The following is a 23,033-nucleotide window of genomic DNA, read 5'->3' as shown; positions in this document are numbered from 1 at the left end:
CATTCTTTATCTTTCAAGCACTGATGTATGTGACCTTGAAGTCTTAGCTCTTGGGCACCAATACTTTTAATAAATGGAAATCAAGATATTGCGTTTTTACTTTTAAGAGACACCAGAAAGCATCCATAAATTCCCTTCATGATAGTTCTGCCCATTCTTCCAACATGCGGATGATGTTTTGTATGTTGCAATGAACTCAATGCCATCAGTCACTGTAAAGAAGGAGCCATCTGTCAGTATGGACCTTTACGTCTATTGCACAGCCCTGTTGAAAGCTCCCACACTGTATAGCGCAATGAATGATTCAGCCACAGTAAGCTGTGGTTCCGGATTCTTCTGCAGACTTTTCTTTGTACATTTGTGTATTTCTGGATTGATGGGTGTTTGCATTCATACTTTAAATACAGTTACTGTAGGTAGAGGTGAAGGAACCAGTAAGGTATAAGCACATGTCTGCCAGAGAGTGAGGGTGTTGAGAGGTCAGGGGAAGTGGATTGACAGATTCTCATTTTCTTTCTGCCGCCAATAAATTTAGCCCATCCAGAGGGTCTGGACAGGTCACCCCGGATGAGATTATGGTGTTGTCAGGGCTCATGGAGGAAGAGAGAGGCGAAGTGGGAAGTGGGGAAAAGTGTGAGGAGGAGAGAGCCAAGAGAACAAGAGAGCTTTTAAGTCTAAGAATAGTGTGGGCGGTTGGATCGGCGCTTTTGTGCGGAGCCGTGTTTGACTCATTTGATTTGAATGGTGGGTTTTCATTGGGGTAGGTGAATTGAGTTCTGTTCTGAAAAGCCGTCATGTCCAATTCACATCTACTCAGGAGCGAAGCCACAAAATAGGTTTTTTCTCCCAGATTATCCCTTATTTCTAAAGAGGCTGCAGTCATACAGAGCAAGTTGTTAGTATTAAGTGTGAAGCTATGCTTTTGCAAACAGGTGAGATGGGAGCTCACCCTAAAGTAAAAACATACTTTTAAAGAAGAAGTAACACATTACTCCTGCAAATGATAAGTTGAAATCTCAAAGCGTTAATGGAACTCTTATTCAATAATTAATTTGGGATTTTGACTGCGACAGAACATCCTTACTGGCTTTAGTATGACGATTAGCTTATGGTGGCTAATGATTAGCTAGAATTTAGATCAATTTTTCTCATGTAACTTATTCTCCACTTGTGCTACATGCAAACTAAATCTTTACATTTGCAATTATCCTGTAATTGACACTTGTGGGCACTAACTTACACAACTACCTAGTTGTGTAACATTACCTAGTTCATTAATGATCTTCGATCATATTTAGTTTGACAGTTCTGGTTTCATACAACCTGGGTCTTGTTTCTTGTTTTGGCCATTGGTCCTATTGGTCATTGTACTCACCACGTTATTTGTTGATATTTGGGATAGGCTAAGTTAAGGCAGGAAGTGTGAGCCGTCACACGATAAGACCAGGTCAGTCTTGCTTATTTGTAAGAGAAAAGGAAGATAAACAGTAAAATGAGGAACCTGACTGCCAGTTATAAACATCCATCCCAGACGACAGACCAACTTCCTCGCAAGACTTTGTCCCACTTTAATCCCCATACTTGTTTTCCTGTGCAGTCAGGGATTTCCCCTGTCCACTTCCCCCCCTCCTGACAGATGCCCCTATATTCCCACTCTTCTGACTGCACGGCTCAATTTAGCTCAGATTGCCATTACGGTGAAAAAATCCCCCTTTTAACACATTCATTTAGCGCTTCACTCATAACATCGAACTGGCTATTACAACGTTTAAGTGCCAGGGTAACGGTGTAAGTCCCCTCCTGAGGGCAGGACAAAACGGCCTGCTTGCCGCCGAAGCGTGGGCACTTAGTTGCCCCCAGTGCTCCGCTCTAATATCCACATAACCTCGCCCTTAATAGTTCCAACGAGCGCTGCGCCGGCTTCCTCATTATCTTCCTTTTGTTCTAGATGGATGATTTAGGATGGGCGGGGTTACGTCTCCAGCGGTCAAGCTGGGCAGGCGGTGAGCAGATAATAGCCTCTGATAATACTGGAATGAAAAGAAGGAGTCACGTTTAAATTGGCCTGGCAGGAGTCTTTAACAACACAAGGCGAGATGAAAAAGCAGTCGGTTAAGAAAAGAAGGAACTCTGAGGAAGAGAGAGAAATAGCCAGGAGAAGCAGTTTCTGCTTCAGAGAGACAAGAGACGTGTGTGTGCATAGTGTGTGCATAGTGTGTGTGTGTGTGTGCATAGTGTGTGTGTGCGGGCATGCACACGCTGCAATCGGCTGGGGAACGTGCACCATGTTGGCTCTCCTAATATTGAACTTGGAGCAGAGTGGTAAATACACTCCCTCTCCCAGAGAGAGCCACAGAAGTGCTGCAGAACTCATCTTGTGTGGCCACTCTAGTGGAACATTTTTTTTTTTTATACCTTTTTCCTTTTTCTTCTTGAAGAAGTGCATCAAGTAATGCAGAAAGAAGTGGAGTGTTGGGAGGTGACTTGGGTTAGAGAGAGTGATCAATGGAGATTGATTTTGTCTGTGTCTGTGTGTGTGTGTGTGCTCGTTCTTGGCCATAAGGAGGGCTCCTACTCTATCAGTCTACTCTCTGTCTGTGCTTTAGAGAGGGCTTTATCTCTCCGGCACCGACACACTCTTGTGTCCTCACAGTGAAAGGGAAAAGGCATCAGTACTCCGCACCTGCTGCTCTGTCTGCGCTAACATACTGCAGGCAGTCAGACTTAATGCACGGTGGATGTGATTGTGAACCTCTTCATCTCTAACATAACGTAAATGGTGCAGCTTCAGATACTCAGATTACAGTGATCTGATTCAACTTATTTTCTGTACTTAAAAGGATCAAACTTGCCTTATATACACCAATCTCCCATTTACAAATACCTTTCCTTATTGTTGGCTTTTCCATCAACATAATGACACACTATTAAACATAACTGCAAAATGACTGTATTTAGATTTTTCCCCCATCCAATATCCACTACGGGCAACTAAAACATGATTAAGATTTTTATGGTTATGTTTTGGAAACTCAAAGCACCTTGTTAGTGTGTGAAAAGATTAAGATTTTAAAAGCATGGTCTCTAGTGTCAAAGTAAACAGAAACCCTGCAACAATTACGTTTTTCTAAATCAAATTGCTAAAGCTCATTGGTCCTTATTTCTTTGTCCTCCACTTATACAGTATATACTTGCGGATAAACACATTTTATGACACTTTATCCATTTATTTTTTGTGTGCAAATGTGTTTTTTGCATGCATTAACTCAAATGCATTGCTGTACCGGACGTGTTATTTGCATATTAAAGTGTTTGATTTAGGTAGTAGCAGATAAATGGACAACCTGAATAAATGAATAGCACATTTTAACACTTCCATACAGGACATGTTTAGATAAATATGATAATAATGAATCATATGCCAGCTACCACCACCATCATATAAGCACACTATGTGGAAAAACACCTTGCTGAGATGTTTGTTTGTCTGCAGGATTTTTCCAGGGAAGCTAAAGCCGTATCCGGCCTTAGCTTGTTACCCCAGCTGTTCTTTTTGTCTTTTGTCTGGTGCTGGTGTGTGTGTCTGTTATGGTGTCCGATTGGGCCGGGTAAAGCCCTGATTTATCCCTTCGTAAGGCCGAAAACTGGCTGGGAGGTGAGGTTTCGGGAAAGAAAAATAGTCTCCATTCAGAGTGGGCCAACCTGGTTTATTCCTCCTATACCCTCACATACCCCTACCACCCCCTCTTCTCACTTTTCCTCTACTTTTCTTTTGATCATGCTTTTGCCGATCTCAGTTGTGACCCGTGTGACACACCCGGTTGCCCCGGTGATAATGGACCACTGGTAATAGCTGTAGATGGTGGCGATGACTTTTGGCTTTGACAGAGCAGATAACAGAGTTATGCACAGCCTAACCGGCGAGTCATCTCTACCTCCACACCTCCTTTTCTCCTTTGTGCTTCTCTTTTCCTTCTGCTCTTCCTTCCTTCTCCACCTCTTCATCTTCCTTTTCAACCCTCAATTTCCTTCCTCCTCCTTTTGACCATGCTTCTTCATGTGTTTCTCATTATTTCTCTGTAAGACTACAAATATTTCTTACAGTCTTTTCTGTTTCTTTCACTTTCTCTCAGTCCTTCTCTTCCACTTTCTGTTTCTTGCTGCTTCTCTCATCAGTAGTTACACACACACACACACACACAGTTATCAAATTCCTCGGGCGTGAATGCTGAACACATGCACACACACAGGGCGAGAGGTCATTGTAAATAACTCGCTTTTCGTGCTTTCATTTCCCTGGGGCAGCGACTCTTGCTTGGTATTCATAACCATAACATGCAGAACCTGACGGACTGACTGTGTGTGTGCGTGTGTGTGTGTGTGTGTACTGATACTGATACTGTATTTATACCCCCTATGCATGTACACACATACAGAGGCTTACTTAGTGAAATACTAGCACACTCTGGGCAATTTGCAAACAGATAGATTGGAAAATATACAGTACATCCATGTTATCGCCCTTCGACACACACACACACACACACACACACACACACACACACACACACACACACACACACACACACACACACACACACACACACACACACACACACACACACACACACACACACACACAGGGAAGAGATGATAATGGGCTTTGCTTGAATTCTCTATCCGTCTTTACTCGCTGTTCCACTCGTCCGTGTCTTCTGATAATTGTAAGACAAATCCTGTCTTCTACTTCATCTCTCTATGCAGCGTTCACCTCTCGAAGACCTGCTGGCAAAATACAAATTATCTGCACGTACACACACCCCGAGATCAACAAACAAACAAACACACACACACACACACACACACACACACACACACCTGCTAATACCAGACAAGGGTTTATGTTTTGAGACTTTTTAATGTATTTATGCGTTTGGCTTCTCCTGAATAATACATCGTTGTTTGTTACTCCATACTTTAGGAGGCACAGAGAGGAGGGGACATAATAAAAACACAGCACTGTTGGAAATGGGACGATAACTACCAGCTCAGCAGACAATAGATATTTTATTTTATTGTGTGGAACCAGAATGGTGACAACTGTGATTAGCTGGATTATTAAAGGATATATTTTCATGATTGTATTGGCTCATATAGAATGTGTATATAAATGGAATATGTGGCGCGTTCTCACTATTAATGGATGTCCTCATATAAACACAACTTTACAGTCAGTAAAGACAGAATGAGACCAAAGAGAAGCACCCAAAACATTTGAAAAATAAGATTTAGATTTCATTTTGGTCAAATGCACAACAATTAGTTGAAAGCAATGAAATATCAAGCCCTCCAACAACTGTACATACAGTATACAAATTAATAAAATGTGCAGGTAACCCAATGGTGCGGTGCTGTTTAGTGTGTTTTTTAGTTAACGCTGCGCAGGTTCCGTCAAGTTGGTGAAGATGTTTCTTCATTTGCATGTGTCTTGCACATAGGTTTTTTTATTTGCATCGTTTTGAAACTGCAGCGCGTTTCTCCTAATGGAAGTGTTTTGGGCCGGTGCAACGCATTGGCACGGGTCGGCCACCGTACAATGGTGCAAGTAAAATGCAGGAATATATACATATAAAGTAGAGTGAGATAAAACTGAATGTAGACTTAAATACTGAACTATAGAATAAAATACTGCATATTGAAACCAATATGTGGACTATAAGCACACATATGCTATAATCATATGAACGTCAAGACACTTCCGAGAGTTCAGGAGGTCAACAATCCTACGGCCAGTTTGATAACACGTTATATCAGGGCTGAACATGATGGTCAAAAGTTCAATAACATTTCAATATCTTATAAACATCTATATTCCTCGCTGTACTTTGCACCACTCCTGCATTGCTACTTATTAAAGCCCCACTCCATCGACTGCACTCCCTCCCCGGAGTAACACTGTGTTCACATTGTGGCAGCAAAGGGCAATTTACGCGGCGCCTGCTTTCAATGGGAGATTGATTGTGAGTTCCACCGGCGCTGATTAAAAGTGAGCAACCCGATGCTAAAACTTGTAACTTCTTCTGGTGTTAACATATTCAGACGCTAGGATAGTCAAGTGTGTGTGGAAAGTGAATCACATCGCATTGTCTGGTCTGAATGCCCCGATGAAGAAGTAGAGCAGTGGGTATTGATCAGGGTCGCCGGGACCAAGAGTCCTGCTGGTGTTCATGTTAGCCATCTAATGAGAGACTGTTACAGCACGGTCAGAATGTGAATGAGTGGGAGAAGAAAACTCTGCAGGACCAGATATCATGGCAAGGTTGACCTCAAGGCAGGCGAAATGTGAAAACTTATTAGGTTTTAGGTATAACTCAGGCAAGACAAGGCAAACAGAACATTTCGTACTCCAAATTCACAACAAACAAGAACTCGACTTAACAGGAAACCAGACCTTAAATAGAAGCTGAACTAATGAGGGGGTAAGGTGCAGGTGTACAGGAGGTCATGTAGTTTCAGGGCTAATTGTGAACCAGTGAAACTAATAAGGACAGGATGGACAATCAAAACAAGCGGGAACAAACACGAAGACAGAAACCGATCTGAAACACTGAGAGAACTTCAAAATAAAACGGAAACTAAGATCATGTCACCAGGACTGAGAAGTCCTGAGAAGAAGAGAATATGAAGAGACTTGTAAGTGACAGTTTTTAAGTCCTTATCTGCAGTACAAAAAGCTCCAAAATGACTATGTCATGTTACATTAAAGCTTTTATTTGTAGGCTCGATAGCAATGCTGACCAGGGTTGGTGACTACAGATTGCGTTTCTTGTTGCTGCCAGCTTGTAATGCAAAGCTGAGTCAGTGGGTTTGGTTTGCATTAACAGTGACTTTAATACATCTGTAAGACAGCCATCAGGTAGCCTTATGGGGTAACATAATGAGATCATATTACGCACTGTAATAACGCAATACAAGCATGTACTATGAGCAATTTGAATGTGACGTTGACATTTTCCCCAGTGATAACAAAAAATAGGTGGTATTTCTGAAAAGATTATGGCAATAACGAGTTTTAAAAAATAGACAAACCTAATGATTATAACTTTGAAATGAAATTTAGATAGCATTATTATACATTCAATTTAGCTACTAAAATAGTTTTTTTCCTCCCTGAAAACTATTTCCCTCGTATAAAAGCTGTGACTCCTATACTCTCTGTTGAGGCATAACTAGCATCTTGGCTGTACATAACCTAAGGTTTCATGACTGCTTGTTTAGGGCTGTAAATCTTTTTCTTTGAGGAAACCGAGTGGTTGTACGAAACATTTCCCATGGCTTCTCTTTTCACACCCTAGAGCTTTCTGCTTTTTGTCCGTGTCAGTGTAGCACGCCTGATTTAAACACTTCCTCTCTGTATTGCGTCTTCTTAACACTACATCCTGTCCAAAGTGGAATAACAAAAACAAAACACCATTAAATGTATATTTGTCCGTCAATTGAAAAGGTCAGTTTTATAGTGTTTATCCAAATCGCTTGACTGGTGATGCTGCCCAATTGACTTACTTTTCCTGACAACACACACACACACACACACAGTCAGTCAGTCAGTCAGTCAGTCAGTATTATTATTGCTTGCCAGAGAAGGAACAGAATCAATACAAGTTATTTTCATCTATTTGCACTGAATAGATGTCGCTACCCTCTGCTCCTCCTGCAGCTTGCTTCGTGTTTCTCCCCAGACGGGCTTATCAAAAAAGCTGTAATTAAATTGTTTTCATGTTAAACAAGGTCCTATATTGCACGTTTTTTTTTATCGCTGAAATGGGCTTGCTGATTTGAGGCATTTACTGTATCTGATTGCAAATGTCTATGTGTGTGACAGAGAGAGACAAATGTAGATAAACAGCGGGTTTGTTGTTTTTTCAATTAATTCTCAATCTTCGGTTCCAAGCACTCATTACTGTGGTTTTTCTGCATTTGCTCACAAGAGATACATTCTTGTATTTTTGTGTTGATTAAGTTTTCATTGACATTGCTGCTGCTCTTTGAGTTTGTTACAGAACAAATCATTGAAAACGTTAAAGTCCTGACCAGATTCTGACCATTTACAGCCAAGACACGAACCACTGTGTGAGCAGTTTAATCACAACATGGTATTCCCTTCCCACATTGCGTCTCTTATGCAGCTTTTAGAATTGCTGAGAGAGAGGTAAATTCCTTAGCAGTCATAAAGAAAGTGGGAGATCCTGGGAAAAAAACTAGAAAATGATCTTAATTTTGTGTCTCAGAAATAAACATCTTTCATTTTGCAGCACTGACCCAATAGAGAACAATTGACTTTAGGAAAGCTCTTTTAAAACTACTATTTTTGAATCAGTAAGTGACAGAAAACGGTTTTAAAAAGACATTTATTTGCATGTGACTGTCAAGAAGCTTCATGAATGTGTGTCTATAGGACAATGTGTTGATATTGTGTGTTCATACAGATGTGAATGTGTTTGTATCAAGGACCATCACACACTGTAACTGACTTTTCAGCAGCTCTGAACAGCATATTGCGCCCAGCGGCCATCAGTCATTAGCAAATGTTGATGGCAAAGGCCAAGTGTGATTAGCCAACGCTTCGCTGCACATCACTGCTGATTTTGGCTCCCCCCACCACCGGTTCCTGTTAATCAGGAGCTAATGAAAGGGAACTTGTAGCATATGTGCCACAATGAGTCCACGTACTTATTTCAACAGCCAGGATGACGTTTGGAATACATTGCGCTCTGATGAAAACAATTAAATCCCCCCAAATCACAGCATCTTAGTGTTTTCTGTTTGTTATATAAAGCTGTTTTTGCACATTTGATTTATTCAGCTTTTTAACGTTTGTGCACACAATAGCCAAAGGGCTTGCTTGTTGCTGTTAGTGCTTCATCCAGCCATACTGTAGCTTAAGTGTAAATGTTTGCTGTTATGCTACATTTGCTAACTGGGTCTAATGATTTTCTTCTCACTAGTGTTTGATACAAGGTGTAGAACAAGAACAATGTGCTGAAAAAAACCCAATGGACAACAATGTTTGTTTTCCATTAGCAAAAGTTCGATAAAGTAACTGGTCATTTGTTAGTACCATTTAGGTCAAGATTAAAACCCACCTTTTTAACTAGCCAAGCTACCGTTATTATTGCAATTAGTTTGTTTACTAGAACCAAAATGACAGCCTGCAAAATCAAGGACTAACACTTTATTTCTAAAAAGTGCAGATATCGCTCTATTTGGTTGCCAATGAAAGGACTCCCATTAAGGATTAGGTCAAGGCAGTTTCCCAAGATGTGGCTTTGGAAATCCGCTTCGAACCTTGCTTACACTATCTGCAGTGGATAAAGAAAGAAGCTCCAGGCTGACGAGTGAAGCCAAACCATGCAGTGAAAATGAGGCAAAAGATCTTCTTTGTTGCTTTCAAAAGACCTGAGAGACTACCTCTACAAGCACTGACCGTTTTCCAATACGTAATACTTACTTTTTCCCAGAGGCCCTTAAGGTGACAGGAAGGCTTCAAGGTTAAATAGACTGTCAATCTGATTTGTTCTATTATACTTATCTTGCATGTCTTTTAGATTGCCTGTGTGGATTACGTGATTGAAATAAAGTAAGTTATAGTAAGTTTCTACAGGGCGGTCATCATGGGACCTTTGTCGCTAGACATTGGATTGATTGTACAACACAATATGTCATGATCACTTTCCTCATGTGCAGCATTTTAATAAGTCTAGAGACCCTCAGCTTCCCAATTGTTGTTTTGGCACACTGATCTTTATTTTGATATTTGTTTAACCTGTCCAGACTTAAAAGTTCTAAAGGACCAGGACAGATCTCTCCAGCTGTAGTTGCCCCTATACGCAGGGGTTGCATTGGGATTTGATATGTGGGGGGGCTCTGTGTGGGGGGGGGGGTCGAAGATCGAAGATCTCATGATTTGACCTTAAGGGCTATACTGTATATGAGGCCCTAAAGCAACTGCTCCATTATCTGTATCAAATGCACACATTAATGCCACCAAATGACACAATCAAAATACAAAGTACTACAAATACATTGGAATTAATTTACATCTTAAATTATTAATGTACAAACAAAAATGTTTACAAATATCCAACTGTACATTTCACTGTAAACGATTGAAATTCGATGTTATTATGACCGATCATAACTCGGCTTTATGCACACACACATACATTTAGCATGGTTTAGGAAACGGGCTCCGTGTTACAGAACGGGTTGGGTGGTTTCACGGCTCCGCTGCAGACTCTCTGCACGGAGGAGCAGCGGAGTCCGGGCGGGGGCAGAGACACACGTTCACGAAGCCAAAACACTATATCCGGTCACAGAGATCTGCTATTTTAAAGTAAAGTCAGCACATATCAACCCTAAAAATAGTCTATATTAAGAACGAAAAAAGTTTTAACATATAGTTTTTTGTATATGACAAATTTGTCATACACAATGACAAATTTAGCCCCGGACAGCCCCGGCCCAATTTAACCCCTGCCTATACGTCTGCATAAAGAAAAGAAAAGAAAATCCCTTCCGATAGTGTTTAATCCTAATGAGATTGAGTTTTAGATCATCACACATGATAAAAGATGTCCATGTTCTTTTCAGTTTCCTGCCAAGAAAATGTCTCCAAACGTGTCCCTGATGTCTAAATTAAGAGTTTTAAGTGTTTTTTTTGCCAAACTGTGTGTTGTCCTTTAAAATACCTATACATCTCTGTATGTGGTTGTCATAAATGTCACATTCAGACAATTTTAAACCCGTCCTGCCTTCTTGCTGACACTCAGCCCAATAAATGGGCATTTAAGCAAACCACCTGTGCTTTATTGTACCTTTCAAGCGAGAGATATCTGCCTGGAAAATGACAGCTACGGTACAAAATGGTCTATTTTGGAATCATAAGACCTTAAAGAATTGCATCTCTGTGTCTTATCATGTAATTTCTTTCTTTATCTTTCATCTTTTTTTTTGTACAGTGATTAAACTCCTTGTGCTTTTATCCTTTATTTTTTCAGTTTTGCACACACACACACACACACACACACACACACACACACACACACACACACACACACACACACACACACACACACACACACACACACACACACACACACACACACACACACACACACACACACACTACTGTGAGAGACCTGGACAGTGATGAGGGCTTTTCATTTTCCATTCTCAAGGGTAAAACAGCAAAACGTGTTTAAAAAAGAGCAACAGCTGCCGATCACTGGCGCTCTTTGAAGAACTACATCAAACATAGAGAATCATCTCGCAGCCATTGGCCTCACAGTAGAGAAATTGAAGGGCACAAGTGTGTGTTTGTGCGCCCAGCATGTTGGAGAGGTGTAGAGAACTGTTAGTCTTTTGGCCTTCCCTCAGTGCCTGCCTCCTGCTCTTCATCGCTTGGTTTAGATGTCTGGCTGCACATCCTCATCCATATTTAGTTCTTAGATCTTGGTGTGTATTGATCTAGTCCGTTAATCTTGTTTATTTTCATACCATTCCACACTGCCTCTTTCCTGCTCCCGTCCTGACCCTTAGCCTTATCTCACTTCTACACACTTCTCCCCTTCACCACCTCTCAACTGTAAGCCTTTCCTCGTCTCTGTTTAAACCCCCACCACGCTCATATTCATTTGAAGTGCTCCTTGTTGCCTTCCTGCATTTCACTTGCTCTGCATTGCTTGTCAGTCAAGTATTTTAGATTTAGATGGCATAAATGCCGTTAAATGCCAGTGAATTATTTAACAACAAATAAAATAAATAGTGCTATGGACGCATTTCTTTTTACTTTACATTCTTGAGGCTACTATAAACTGCATCCATTAGGATTTTTGCGCAGATTACATACACTTGTAAACAAAAGGATTTCAAGTTACACAGTGCATTACTGTAGGAAACAAAGCATTAACAACAAGTTAGAAAAGCGTTCATGTTTCAGCTAGGTTGGATAGGCACTAAATGTTAAAGAGGCCCTATTCTGCTTTTTGGCTTTTTAGTTTCCTTTTCCTGTAGTGTGTTGTATAGGTTCTGTGTGCATGAAAGTATCTCAGAGTTTTTCTCCACACACTACATCCCCTTTTTAAATACAATGTATGGTCCAAATGCCTCTCTCTCAACCTTTAAGCAAATACAATTTTTTCCAGTAATTTAAATATTGGTTTACTGTTCAGTGTTTATTTCCATCATTCTGCTCTTTTTCAACAGCATGAAAATAAATCCCCTCATTGCTGTTTTTCTTCTCTGTCACATTCTTTCTCTCTTTTTTGCTACCCATCTCTCTCTTCTTCTTTTTCTTCTTCTTCTTCTTCTTCTCCTGCTGGTGATGGGGTTGGGGGGTGGGTTCTTGATTAGAACACACACTGCCAAGTCCCCCCACATCGCATCATTGCATTTGATTAGCTCCAACCCCCTGCTCCCTCCCTTATCACTAGCAGCACAACGGGAGGCACCCCCCCACACACACACACACACACACACACACACACACACACTCACGCATATATATCACAAACTCACTTGCCAGACTTATCTGAACTCCATGGCTGCCTGCAAATGTGAAGCGGAGTAAGTGAATGCTCACAATCTCCACACACACCACACACACACACACACACACACACACACACACACACACACACACACACACACACACACTGGCTGCTGCAGTTATCGTGGCGGCAGGGCATCAGGTAAAGCCAGCATGGCGCTGACAGTTACCTGTCCCTAATGAAGCATTAATAAAATGCAGCGCAAAACAGTGGATCAGAGGGAAGCTGAATCCCCCCCACCCTCCCCTACCCCCAACCTGCCTGGCTGTCTGCTGGCTGCCAGGGGGAGAGATGAGAGGGGAAAGGATCACTGTAATCCCCCCTCTTTCCAAAAACCCCTCTGCCCCAATTTTCAGGGAGACATCACCTGCTCTCCAGATTATTCTTCTGAAAGTTCTGTACTTCTTAGTTTGCATGATGTCAACGTTATACTCAGTAAAATGAGACCTTGCATAATTAGAATATTATACATAAGCAGAATCAATCATATGAATCAGAACATTACATGTTTTTGTGAAAGTTGCTTCATTCAGGAATAAAATGAGATTTAAAATAAATAAAAGAATACATATATTTTTACAAACATAAGAAGTTAACGTAAATATTGTGCAATAAAAATATAAAATGAAATATTATTACACATTTAGGAACCTAACAAATTCAAGTAAAACGTGCAATAAAAAGAAACATAATAATCTAAACAAAAGAAGTAAAGGTAAAAACGTGCACATTGTACTATAATATATAACAAGAAATTTATTAAAATGCCTATATTACAAAATATACAGTGGTGTTTTTGCATTAATATTAAAATATTAATGATTAAGCCAGATAATGGCTGGAATACCCAGTATTATTCAGTACCACTTAACCTTCAGCAGCTCTGCACTCCAAGCTGCAGAGCGCATGTTATTTTATTTTCTCTAACGTGCAAATAAATGTAGTATTACTGCAAAGGATACTGCACAACTTAAAGATAAATATTGCATTTGTATGCATGCTGGAGGACAGACTCAGAGTTGCTGGCATTAAACAGATTTGTTTCAACATTTCTCTTGAAGTCATATCTGCAGCTCGGATTGATTGGAGGTGAAGGTGTGTATCAAGGATTCGCTACGGCACCTGAATTCACAATTAGCAGGAAGACAATGCTTCTCCAACTGGCAGGCAGCGCCGGCACTCTGATTCAAACAGAGCAAACCTGCTGAGTGTAGATATTCCAGGAGGTGTGTCCATCCAAATGATGCATGCCTGTGATTAGAAAAACTTGGAGCCATTGTTCAGTTAGAGAGCCAATCAAATCCAGGTCTGACTTTGATTAACTAGCAGGAATACGTCCAAAGTCCTTTGGAAAATAAGCTGTGGGGAAATTCATGTGGATAAATCAAGTGATAGTGTTGAATAGAGCATTGCAGTAATGACGTATTTGTGTAGGTTGAGCCAGAAGTTAGCAAAAAAAAACAAAGTTTTTTTGTAATTTTGTAGAAAGATATTTAGCAAATAGATGTTTATAATACTAGTTGAGACTGGTAATCTCCAAATATTTACACCACTTTAATGATTTTTGAAGCGTACAGTAAATGCAATTGCCAGAAAGTAAAAGCAAACGCAATGCTAAAATAACCTAGTCAATAGTTGCGTGACTCATCACCGCTAAGCTAAAGGTGGCTAATGTTTGCCGTGATGACATTTTGTTGTCTCATTTACACACCTTTTAGCAACCACCTTTTTTATCACAACATTTTTTCACATGATTAGACCCAATCGCTATCTAGTCATCATTGTCTGCCTCTAAAAGCACCACAGATGGCTCACAGTGGGGTTATTTATCTACGTATGTTATGTTGTACAACAAATTGTGAAAATCTCTCATAATGCTCTGCTAATGATGGCACAGGTATATGTTGAGGCATCTAAGCAAAAAACATCTAAAAATACTGTTGAGTTTAAATTAAGAGGACGTACAGTAAGTGGTAGGACTCATTCCTACAGCCCTATATTGGCCCCCAGAAAGTTGGCCATTCTTCGGGCTCCTCTCTACTCATAGGCTAGTGATCTCATCTCTGTTTGTGCTGGAACGCCAACTTCAGTGTCACTTTGTCTTTATCGCCCAGTCTATCTGTATCCTTATCTGCTTTTTAATTTCTCATTATCCTTGCCATCTAAACTCTCGCTGAGCTTTCCTCCAGCGAGAGGAGACTGATCTAATTGGCACCGAGGATCATTCTAATTTAGCGAATCCAGCTCTGCACACTTCTCAACTCTTTTTTTTTTTTTTGCCACCTTTCACATGATAATAATGAGAAAATATAAGCGAGAACTCCGTGATGTTTGCTGTAGCAAGCGTGTTTCTTCTTCTCTTTTTTTCCTTTTTTCAGTCATATGGGTTTGTTACACAGATCACATTCGCTCAAGCAATTTGTCTTCTTGTCTGAGTCTGAGAAGGGAGGCTTATCTGCACTAACACCCCATCGAGGCGGCGCTTCGTATCCAAATGGGCCCCTGTTAGCATTCAAATCAGGAGCCCCTACCTCCGCTTCCTATTCTACGTTGCTCTTGTGCTCCTTACTGTCGCCCCCACCCTTATTAGCTGTCAACACGCTGGTAAGGGAGGCTGGGGTAGAGCGGAAGAGAAAGCCTGGGCTATTATTTAATGAGATCAAGAAGTGCGAGGAGGTTGAAGAAGATCTCTGGGCTTCTTTCCTCCTCTTCCTTCTCTTTTTCTCGGGAGGTGTGACTGCCGCCTTAACAACCACCAATTTACAGAAGCGCCCAGACAAGGTGCTTTTACTTGGCAGGACACACGCCTACTCAAACCATCTTCAACAGCAGGTGCATCAAAACAAAATGGCTGAAGGTTGTTTCTGCTATACGCTAGAGAACAAGTGCTATTTTATAAGTGAGAATTGTGTAGTGATTGTAGCGTGTGTGATTTAACAGGACTTTTTACCTGTTCTGGCAACAAGGTCATTTCCGCGGCGCCATCAGTGTGTCATTGTTCACATGATTAGACCCAATCGCTATCTAGTCATCATTGTCTGCCTCTAAAAGCACCACAGATGGCTCACAATGACTTATGATTTCACTAAGTCATTTCCCATGAGTCTCCCCTTGTCTAGAGCTATAATTTAGTACTTTATTTTGAAGTTACTTCTGAGCTGTCTTTGTCATAAATTATGCCTAGAGCCAGTCCCTGCTGCAATACAGTACACATATAAAATGAAAAAGTGTTCGTTAGCGAGTCTCCCTCACCGAACCTCAAAAGGACTTGACAGGAGCGGGGCGGAAAAAGAAATGGGGGTAGAAAAAAAATGTGTCCTGAAGATGAGGAAAGCGAGGTGGGGGGGAATCCTTTGATCAAGAGCACTCCTCGTAGCACTACTGTCTCCTTACACATCCATAATATATCTGCTGCGCACATTCTAGTCCTGAAACAAAATGCACCATATATGCGATTCAATATACCCACCTTCCTTTAAATTAAATCCTTCATGTTGGTTGTAACAAAAGAGGGGATAATATCAGACATGGGTAAATGTTTATTCTAAAAGTGGCAGGCTTAGGAAATGAGAGGGCTGCCGGCGCTCTCACGGGAGAGCGTGTTTGTCCATGACAGTCATAAATATGTATCACGCAGCGAGATGACAGCGATAGTAATCTGATGGCCGCCTTTTGTCAAGCATATGAATCCAGAGAAAAAGCTTGAATACGGGCGGAATTAAAAAGTTGCACCCTGTCCTATCGTTGGAGTGAGTCACTCAGCGACAAGTGGCACGCTGTTTAATTAGAGTGGAAACAAAGTCCTCCGGGGGGGAATACCTCTCTCTCTGAGTCTCATTTGTGGAAAGGAAAATATTCAGAGGGTTGCTTTTCAGCCGTGTCGATTAAAGCATGCTCGAGCATAGCAATAGAGAATGTGTTGTGAATGCAAAGCTCCTGAATCAATTGGAAACCAACCGTGTTTGTAGCAGTACACAGCTGTGGCAGTTCGTCCTTACCCAGGGGTGTCGAGCACTTCTTCAAAACCCAGAATAACTGCTCTGAGCTTCCAGCAGCCACTTAAACAAGGTGGCCTGTCATCCATGGTGCACTCCAGTGTACAGTTACAGAGGGTGTCCCGGAGTTCAGCGTCTTGACAGCTGTATTCTCCCCTCCTTTGCTTTTACTAAACCTTGTTTTCATGTCTGTGTCTCTGCCTGCAGCTCTGACGGACCCCTGCTCCGAGGTGACCTGCAGCTACGGCAGCACCTGCGCCGAGTCCTCGGACGGCGTGTCAGCTAAATGCATGTGTCCCCTCGGCTGCGAGGGCAAGCGCGAACAGACCGTGTGCGGCAGCGACGGGAAGGACTACCGCAACGAGTGTGAGCTCCACCAGCATGCCTGCAAGAACCAGAAGAACATCCGAGTGCAATACCAAGGGAACTGCGGTGAGCTGTCTCTTTATTTTACTGATACATTCATTTAGTCTATTGGGGGTCCAGCAAAAGGAGAAAAGTGGCCATTAGAGTTTGTCAAAGCCCAAGGTACCAACTTTTTATTGTTATGATTTACAACAATTACAACTAGAAAAAGCACTCATCAAAGACCAAAACAGTTGAACCTCACTAAATTGTCCCGTCAAGATGACCAAATTGTATTTGTACCATCTCATGCCATCTCAAGGGGATCATTACTTATAGGGTAAGGAAATCATATTTATTGTCTATTGTTAAAACTTAGACTGACCAGTCAGTTTTTGAGTCACGAAAAAGACCTAGCCATTTAGGAGATACCTTTTCCTATTGAAGCAATCGGGGGGAGTCAGTGACGGTTTATAATCAATACAAATGTTGTTTACAAAAAGTGTGAATCAGAATCAGAATACCTGATTCTGATTCACACTTTTTGGAAACAACATTTGTATTGATTTTAAACCGCAACAATGAGAGGTCCTTGAGCATACAATTCAATTCAAAACATACAATCATCAATCAGTCAAAACAAAACAAAACGAATAATACTGTAAGGATCAATATTATTTTTGAGATTAGCTATGGAAAGACAGATAAACGCACGCGCACGCGCACACACACACACACACACACTCACTCACTCACTCACTCACTCACTCACTCACTCACTCACTCACTCACTCACTCACTCACTCACTCACTCACTCACTCACTCACTCACTCACTCACTCACTCACTCACTCACTCACTCACTCACTCACTCACTCACTCACTCACTCACTCACTCACACACACACACACACACACACACACTCACACTTACCATGATCTCCCTACAGGCTTACACCTTGCAGAGATAATGATGACAAACAAGTGAAAAGCAGAGATTCCTCACATTGAGCTGCTGGATGCTCATTTTTTGGGGCACTTTTTCTTGATAAATGACAGGAATCACTACTTTTCTTTCTCCAAGATTCTCTTCTCCTTTTCTTCTCTGTGTGCTACCTCTGGCTTTTTGTCTTGTTTCTCCTCCACAAACCCCCCTTACTTACGGCACGCCTTTGCTAATTCTCATTTTTCATTCAGGTTGCTTTGCTTCACAAAGGTACTCCTGCGGTGCGAATTGTTGTTTTCTCTAAGTAGGTCTTCGCCGCTGTCGTTATCGTCGGGGCCCGGCTTTCTTTCTTTTTTTTGCTCATCCTTGTTATCATCAGGCGATAGTTGTTTACTCCCGAGGCGCTCAACTTTGAGGTTTTGTTTGTTTGTTTGAAGCCAGATGGAGGGAAAGAGAAGCAGACAGCAGCTCTGTCTCTCAGCAGCCTGAGCCTCCGGGAGACAGAGAAGCATGCTGGGGAAAGAGAGATGGATGTGCAGGTCCGCCAGCCTAAGGTTGCTCGTATAAATCCAGCCGGAGTCGGCCAAAGTGACCTGAGTTGGCCCAACCTCCCTGGGGAAGGCCAGGGCTTGGGGGACAAATCGGCCCTTATGGTCCTCTAAATCTCCCTGCAGCCATTTCATCTAAAGCCTCTGCTATTTCAAGTCGCTAGCCCTAGCTGGACAAAGGCGTTTGATTTATACGCACGGCTAGTCTTTGCAGCAAACAGGCCATTCTTTTTGTAATTACCCTACTTGCTCAGCTAGACTAAAGCATGGATCCTGGAAGCTGTTCTTCTCACTTTATGGGAGGTAATGGTCTTTCTCTCAGATAATAGCCTGGCTGGCGGATGAGGCACTGCGTCATGCCGAGACCCTGCATGCATTACGATAAATACAAAAAAACCCTGTTTGCTTGGTTACTAGTCCCTGCAAGCCTTTGCATTGTGCTGATAGAAGACAATCCCAGGCCTGGCCAGAGCCGAGCGCTCACTCCGGCCTCCGAGCCCTTCCGCCGCCAAACTCCCTTTTTGTGTCTCCGCATTGTTGCTCCTTGCATCCCTGCCAGAGGTCTTTGGAAACCATTCCCCCTTATTCTCTCTTTGTGTTGTCCTTTCCCGACGATAGGGTGTTTCATCCTCGGTGCGTTTTGAATAAGTCGCCGGCAGCTTGGCAGCGATTCGATAAGTGACGGTGCTACATAAATCCTTTGTCTTCCTACATGCTGAAATGCGTGGCGGGCAGGATAAAGCTCCTATAACATGAAGTCACTCCCCCCCGTCCCGTCCCGTCCCTCACATCCACAAACCAATTCCATTATGATCACGGCTGATACGGCCAACGTGCCAAGCCGACAGTCCCCTGGTGCCAGGGAGCAAATCGAAGCACCGTTTCTTCATCCATTTCCTTGTCTCAACTTTACATCCTTGATAGCCCCTGATAGTATCTGTGGAGCCACAGTGATGGAGGGTCATGTCTGCTCTTCCCTTTCCTTGTCTTTTCTCGTCTCTTCTTTTTTCAATTTACTATGCAAACAAAAGTTAATGCTTCCAACCGTTTTGTTGTTTACTGGCATTTAAAAAAAAGGACCTGACCACATCCTGATATATTCTAATGTTTTTTTTTCTCCTGCCAAGTAATTGCTGTACTGTTTTTTACAGAGGAACAAAGATTGACTGATATGTTCTTTGATTAAAGCTCTCTTTTTCAATCCCACAGGGTCTAATTAACAAGAATAGATTTTGAAATGTAATCCATGATAAAAGTGTTTGACGTTCCTGGCTTCATGAAGGTGTTTCTCTCCACAGACCCATGTAAAGACAATGAGAACAGTCTGACCACGCAGTGCCGGGTGGAGAGCATCACCCGCCAGTCCATCTTCTCTCCCCTGCCGGAGTCGTGCCCCCCGGGGGGCGAGCCTCTGTGTGCCAGTGACGGACATACATACCCCAGCGAGTGCGCCATGGAAGCAACCGGCAGGCGGAAAGGCATCAAGGTCAAGAAGATCCACAATGGGAAATGCAGAAGGCAGGGTAAGGGCAGTTTGTTTGAAAGTCAACTGGGATGCTTCAATTTAGAACTTTTCAGAATCTTGCTCCATCATAAAGCACGGTTATTGTGGAGCTGAGGGAAGAAGAAAACAAGTCTGCTAGTGGGTAGACATAAAAGGAAGTAAGGGAAAGTCACACACTCGTAACTCCAATGCAGGCTTTTTATTTTTACGTCCCACTGTTAGTCAAGCCATTTATGGTTTCACCCTTACTTTGCGTTGTTATGATAGCTATGACTTGAGCTAAATCAGCTCAATACTTTACACAATCTAGCAACTCAAACTATCCTTTCTGAAATGTAACCTTTTATAACCAACTGATCCACCAGCAATTGGCTATTGTTCTAATTTTCATAAAGAATGCCCAAGCCTTGTGTTTTTGGGGGGTTTTCCCTTTCCTGTAGTTTGTAGGTGTCTGTGCATGTAAACAGTCAACAAAGTCCCAAACATGAACCGGAAAAGCATATAAGGGCCCCTTTAATTCATCTACAGTGCTCTGGAGACAACACATCTGAAGACTCAACTTAAGAACACCCCAACAATGTCATATATTCTTAAGATATTTGCTTCCAAATGCACGACATGGGTCTACTGAACAGAAATCAGAAAACTGTATGTATGGGTTTGAGTATGCAGGAGGCAAAACAGTCACAAAACATTTGCAACCCATGGTGATATGTCCAATACACATGACTTTTTTCTAATATTTGATCAGGTGTACTGTAGTTGACTGTGTAACTGCGTCCCGCTGCTCGGCACAGAGATAAATGACTCCGGGGTCTTGGAGTCCGTTCTGTATCCATGCCAGCAGTAGCCTCCTCTGGCCAGACAAGAGGCTGCAGGGTTGTTATCTGTGCTATTAGAACAGGGGGTTTAAGCCTCTGTCAACACAGACCTGTCAGCTTTTACTGTACATCTGATAACCATCGGAGGAAATCCAATTTTTCCCCGCTGTGTTGTCGGCTGGGGGCCCGATAAACCTACAGTTGTGTTGATTCAGTCATGTCCTGAGACCCCCTGACAACACCAAAGACCAGAATAGGTCGCTGCATGACCCCCTGTGGTACAGTCAACAAAGAAGTCTGACACACACTTCTTAAACACACACAACTCTTCCTGTCCGCTCAGCTTGACAGACTGATGGAGGAGCGGGGGGATTAAAATCGCACAAATTCCCAGTCTGACTTTATGTTCTTGAGCAAATGGATGATCTCTTTTATTTTTTTCATTTCTTCTCTGCCTCTTTCAAATGAAAGAATAATTCAATTTAAAACAGAGATCCATGAAATCATATCCCAAAGCAAATTACAAATTGGTGTCGTAATGAAAATTGCCATTTCGACTTATAACCATGACATTACACATCCTTGTAGCCCTCTCGCTCAGATACAGCGGCGATGTAATTAAGTGTGGCATGACAGGCTTTTAAAGAAAGCAGAAGAAGGAATTGAATTGCTGTACAAATTTGATCCACTGATCAGGAATGAAATACATTCCAAGCCTAGTGGGCGCCTCCAGAACAGAGGCCTGCTTCAAATTGGATTTGTTCACTTCAATGGCAAATTTGCCGTCGCACATTAGCAGTTTTCCTTTCTTTCTTCCCAATTTATACTGTAGATTTCTGCTTAGCGAGTCAAAATGTAATGAATATAATAGTTTAGACTTTAACTTGACCCTAAAAAATATTTAATTCCTTTGAGGTTTCTAATTTAATAAAGTTTTTGGGGAACTTTTTTCATTTAAGTTTGGGAGCATGGCAAACGTGATACTTATCATGGCTTAACAATTACAAAGTGGGATTTCTTTGTCCCAAAAGTTAAGAAACTTTTCTTAAATGTAGTACACACTATCCTGAAGAGGAACTACTGCTAACTATTACTTTCAAATAACATCTAAAAGGTTCATCCTCCAAAGTCTTGTTCGGTAAGAGCAATCATTACTCTCCAGAGAATTGACCTCAAGTTCAGCAAATACAACATGAAAGATTTCTAAGACAACAACAAATGGACCGCTACAATAACCAGGCAAATACTCACATAAAGTAATAAAGAGACGTAACCCTAACCCTATCCGTACACCAGCCAGCTCTTAAACCTAATTTGTCTGATCTGTCTAAATGTGTTATTACTTCTTCTATTAAAATATAATAACATTGATTTTTGTTGTTTTCTTTAGTTGTGAACAGTCCCTAATTATTCTTAAAACCACTAATACACTACAACTAACTCAATCATGGTAACATATAATCATTTTTGGTGAGTTGTTAAACCGCCTTTCTGCTGCTGAAAGAAAAGCTTTTACCCGTACCAACGGCATCAGTCCACCCTAACATGTAATTACTGTTTGAATGGAAATCAAAATGTGCCCGTTATCAGACTCCTAGTTTTCTAGTTTGAAATATTTGTTTACGCTTGCAGAGTTCTTCTGTTGTCCTTTCCTCAATAGTAATCAGCCTGTCATACTTTTACCTAAATAATCACTGGAAACCAACTCTTAAAAATGTTTAAAGACGTCTGACAATAAAAGAGAACCTGACAGTCTTTAGTGGCAAAATGTTACAATAACAAATGCTTCCATTCAAGTTTGCCGATTGGTCTGCAAAAGAGAAATCCATATAGTCTCTGGCTCAGGAGGTAAATGGTTATCCTCCAATCGGAAGGTCAGGGGTTCAATCCCGATTCCCCTGAAGTCAACATGTGAATGTGTCCTTGGGCAAGATACATCTCCCCAACCTGCTCCTAATGGAATGGACTCATGTGTGAAGGTTAGGGTTAGGGTTAGAGCAGGTGGCGACTTTTATGGAAGCATCTGCCTCTCTAGGAATGAACGGGTGAAGGCTGACTTGTACATTTAAAAGCAATTTGGGGTGTCACAAAGACAAACAAAAAAACACTATGTAAATCTAGTCCATTTACCATTTGGACAATCCACAAATTCTATATAAATTCCCTTTTTGTCTTTCATTTCTCTGAAGCATTTTGAATTGCCTTGTGTTGAAAGGTGCTATATAAATAAACTTGCCTTGCCTTTCTCCCCGTCTCCTTCTTCCAG

The 23,033-nt window shown here is 41.7% G+C and overlaps 1 protein-coding gene across 6 annotated transcripts in view; it reads left to right on the top strand.

The window, feature by feature from the left end:
* Positions 1–23,033, top strand: part of agrn (agrin) — a 250,779-nt gene that overhangs the window by 143,736 nt on the left and 84,010 nt on the right. For all 6 annotated transcript variants that reach the window (XM_034144791.1, XM_034144790.1, XM_034144789.1 and 3 more), the window contains 2 exons: positions 16,811–17,035; positions 19,741–19,965. In XM_034144791.1, the coding sequence (XP_034000682.1) occupies positions 16,811–17,035; positions 19,741–19,965 (450 nt within the window). The remainder of the gene's footprint in view (positions 1–16,810; positions 17,036–19,740; positions 19,966–23,033) is intronic.

This window comes from Trematomus bernacchii, unplaced genomic scaffold (assembly GCF_902827165.1).
Source record: "Trematomus bernacchii unplaced genomic scaffold, fTreBer1.1, whole genome shotgun sequence".
Taxonomy (NCBI): Eukaryota; Metazoa; Chordata; class Actinopteri; order Perciformes; family Nototheniidae; genus Trematomus; species Trematomus bernacchii.
This window is presented reverse-complemented; position numbering and strand designations above follow the sequence as displayed.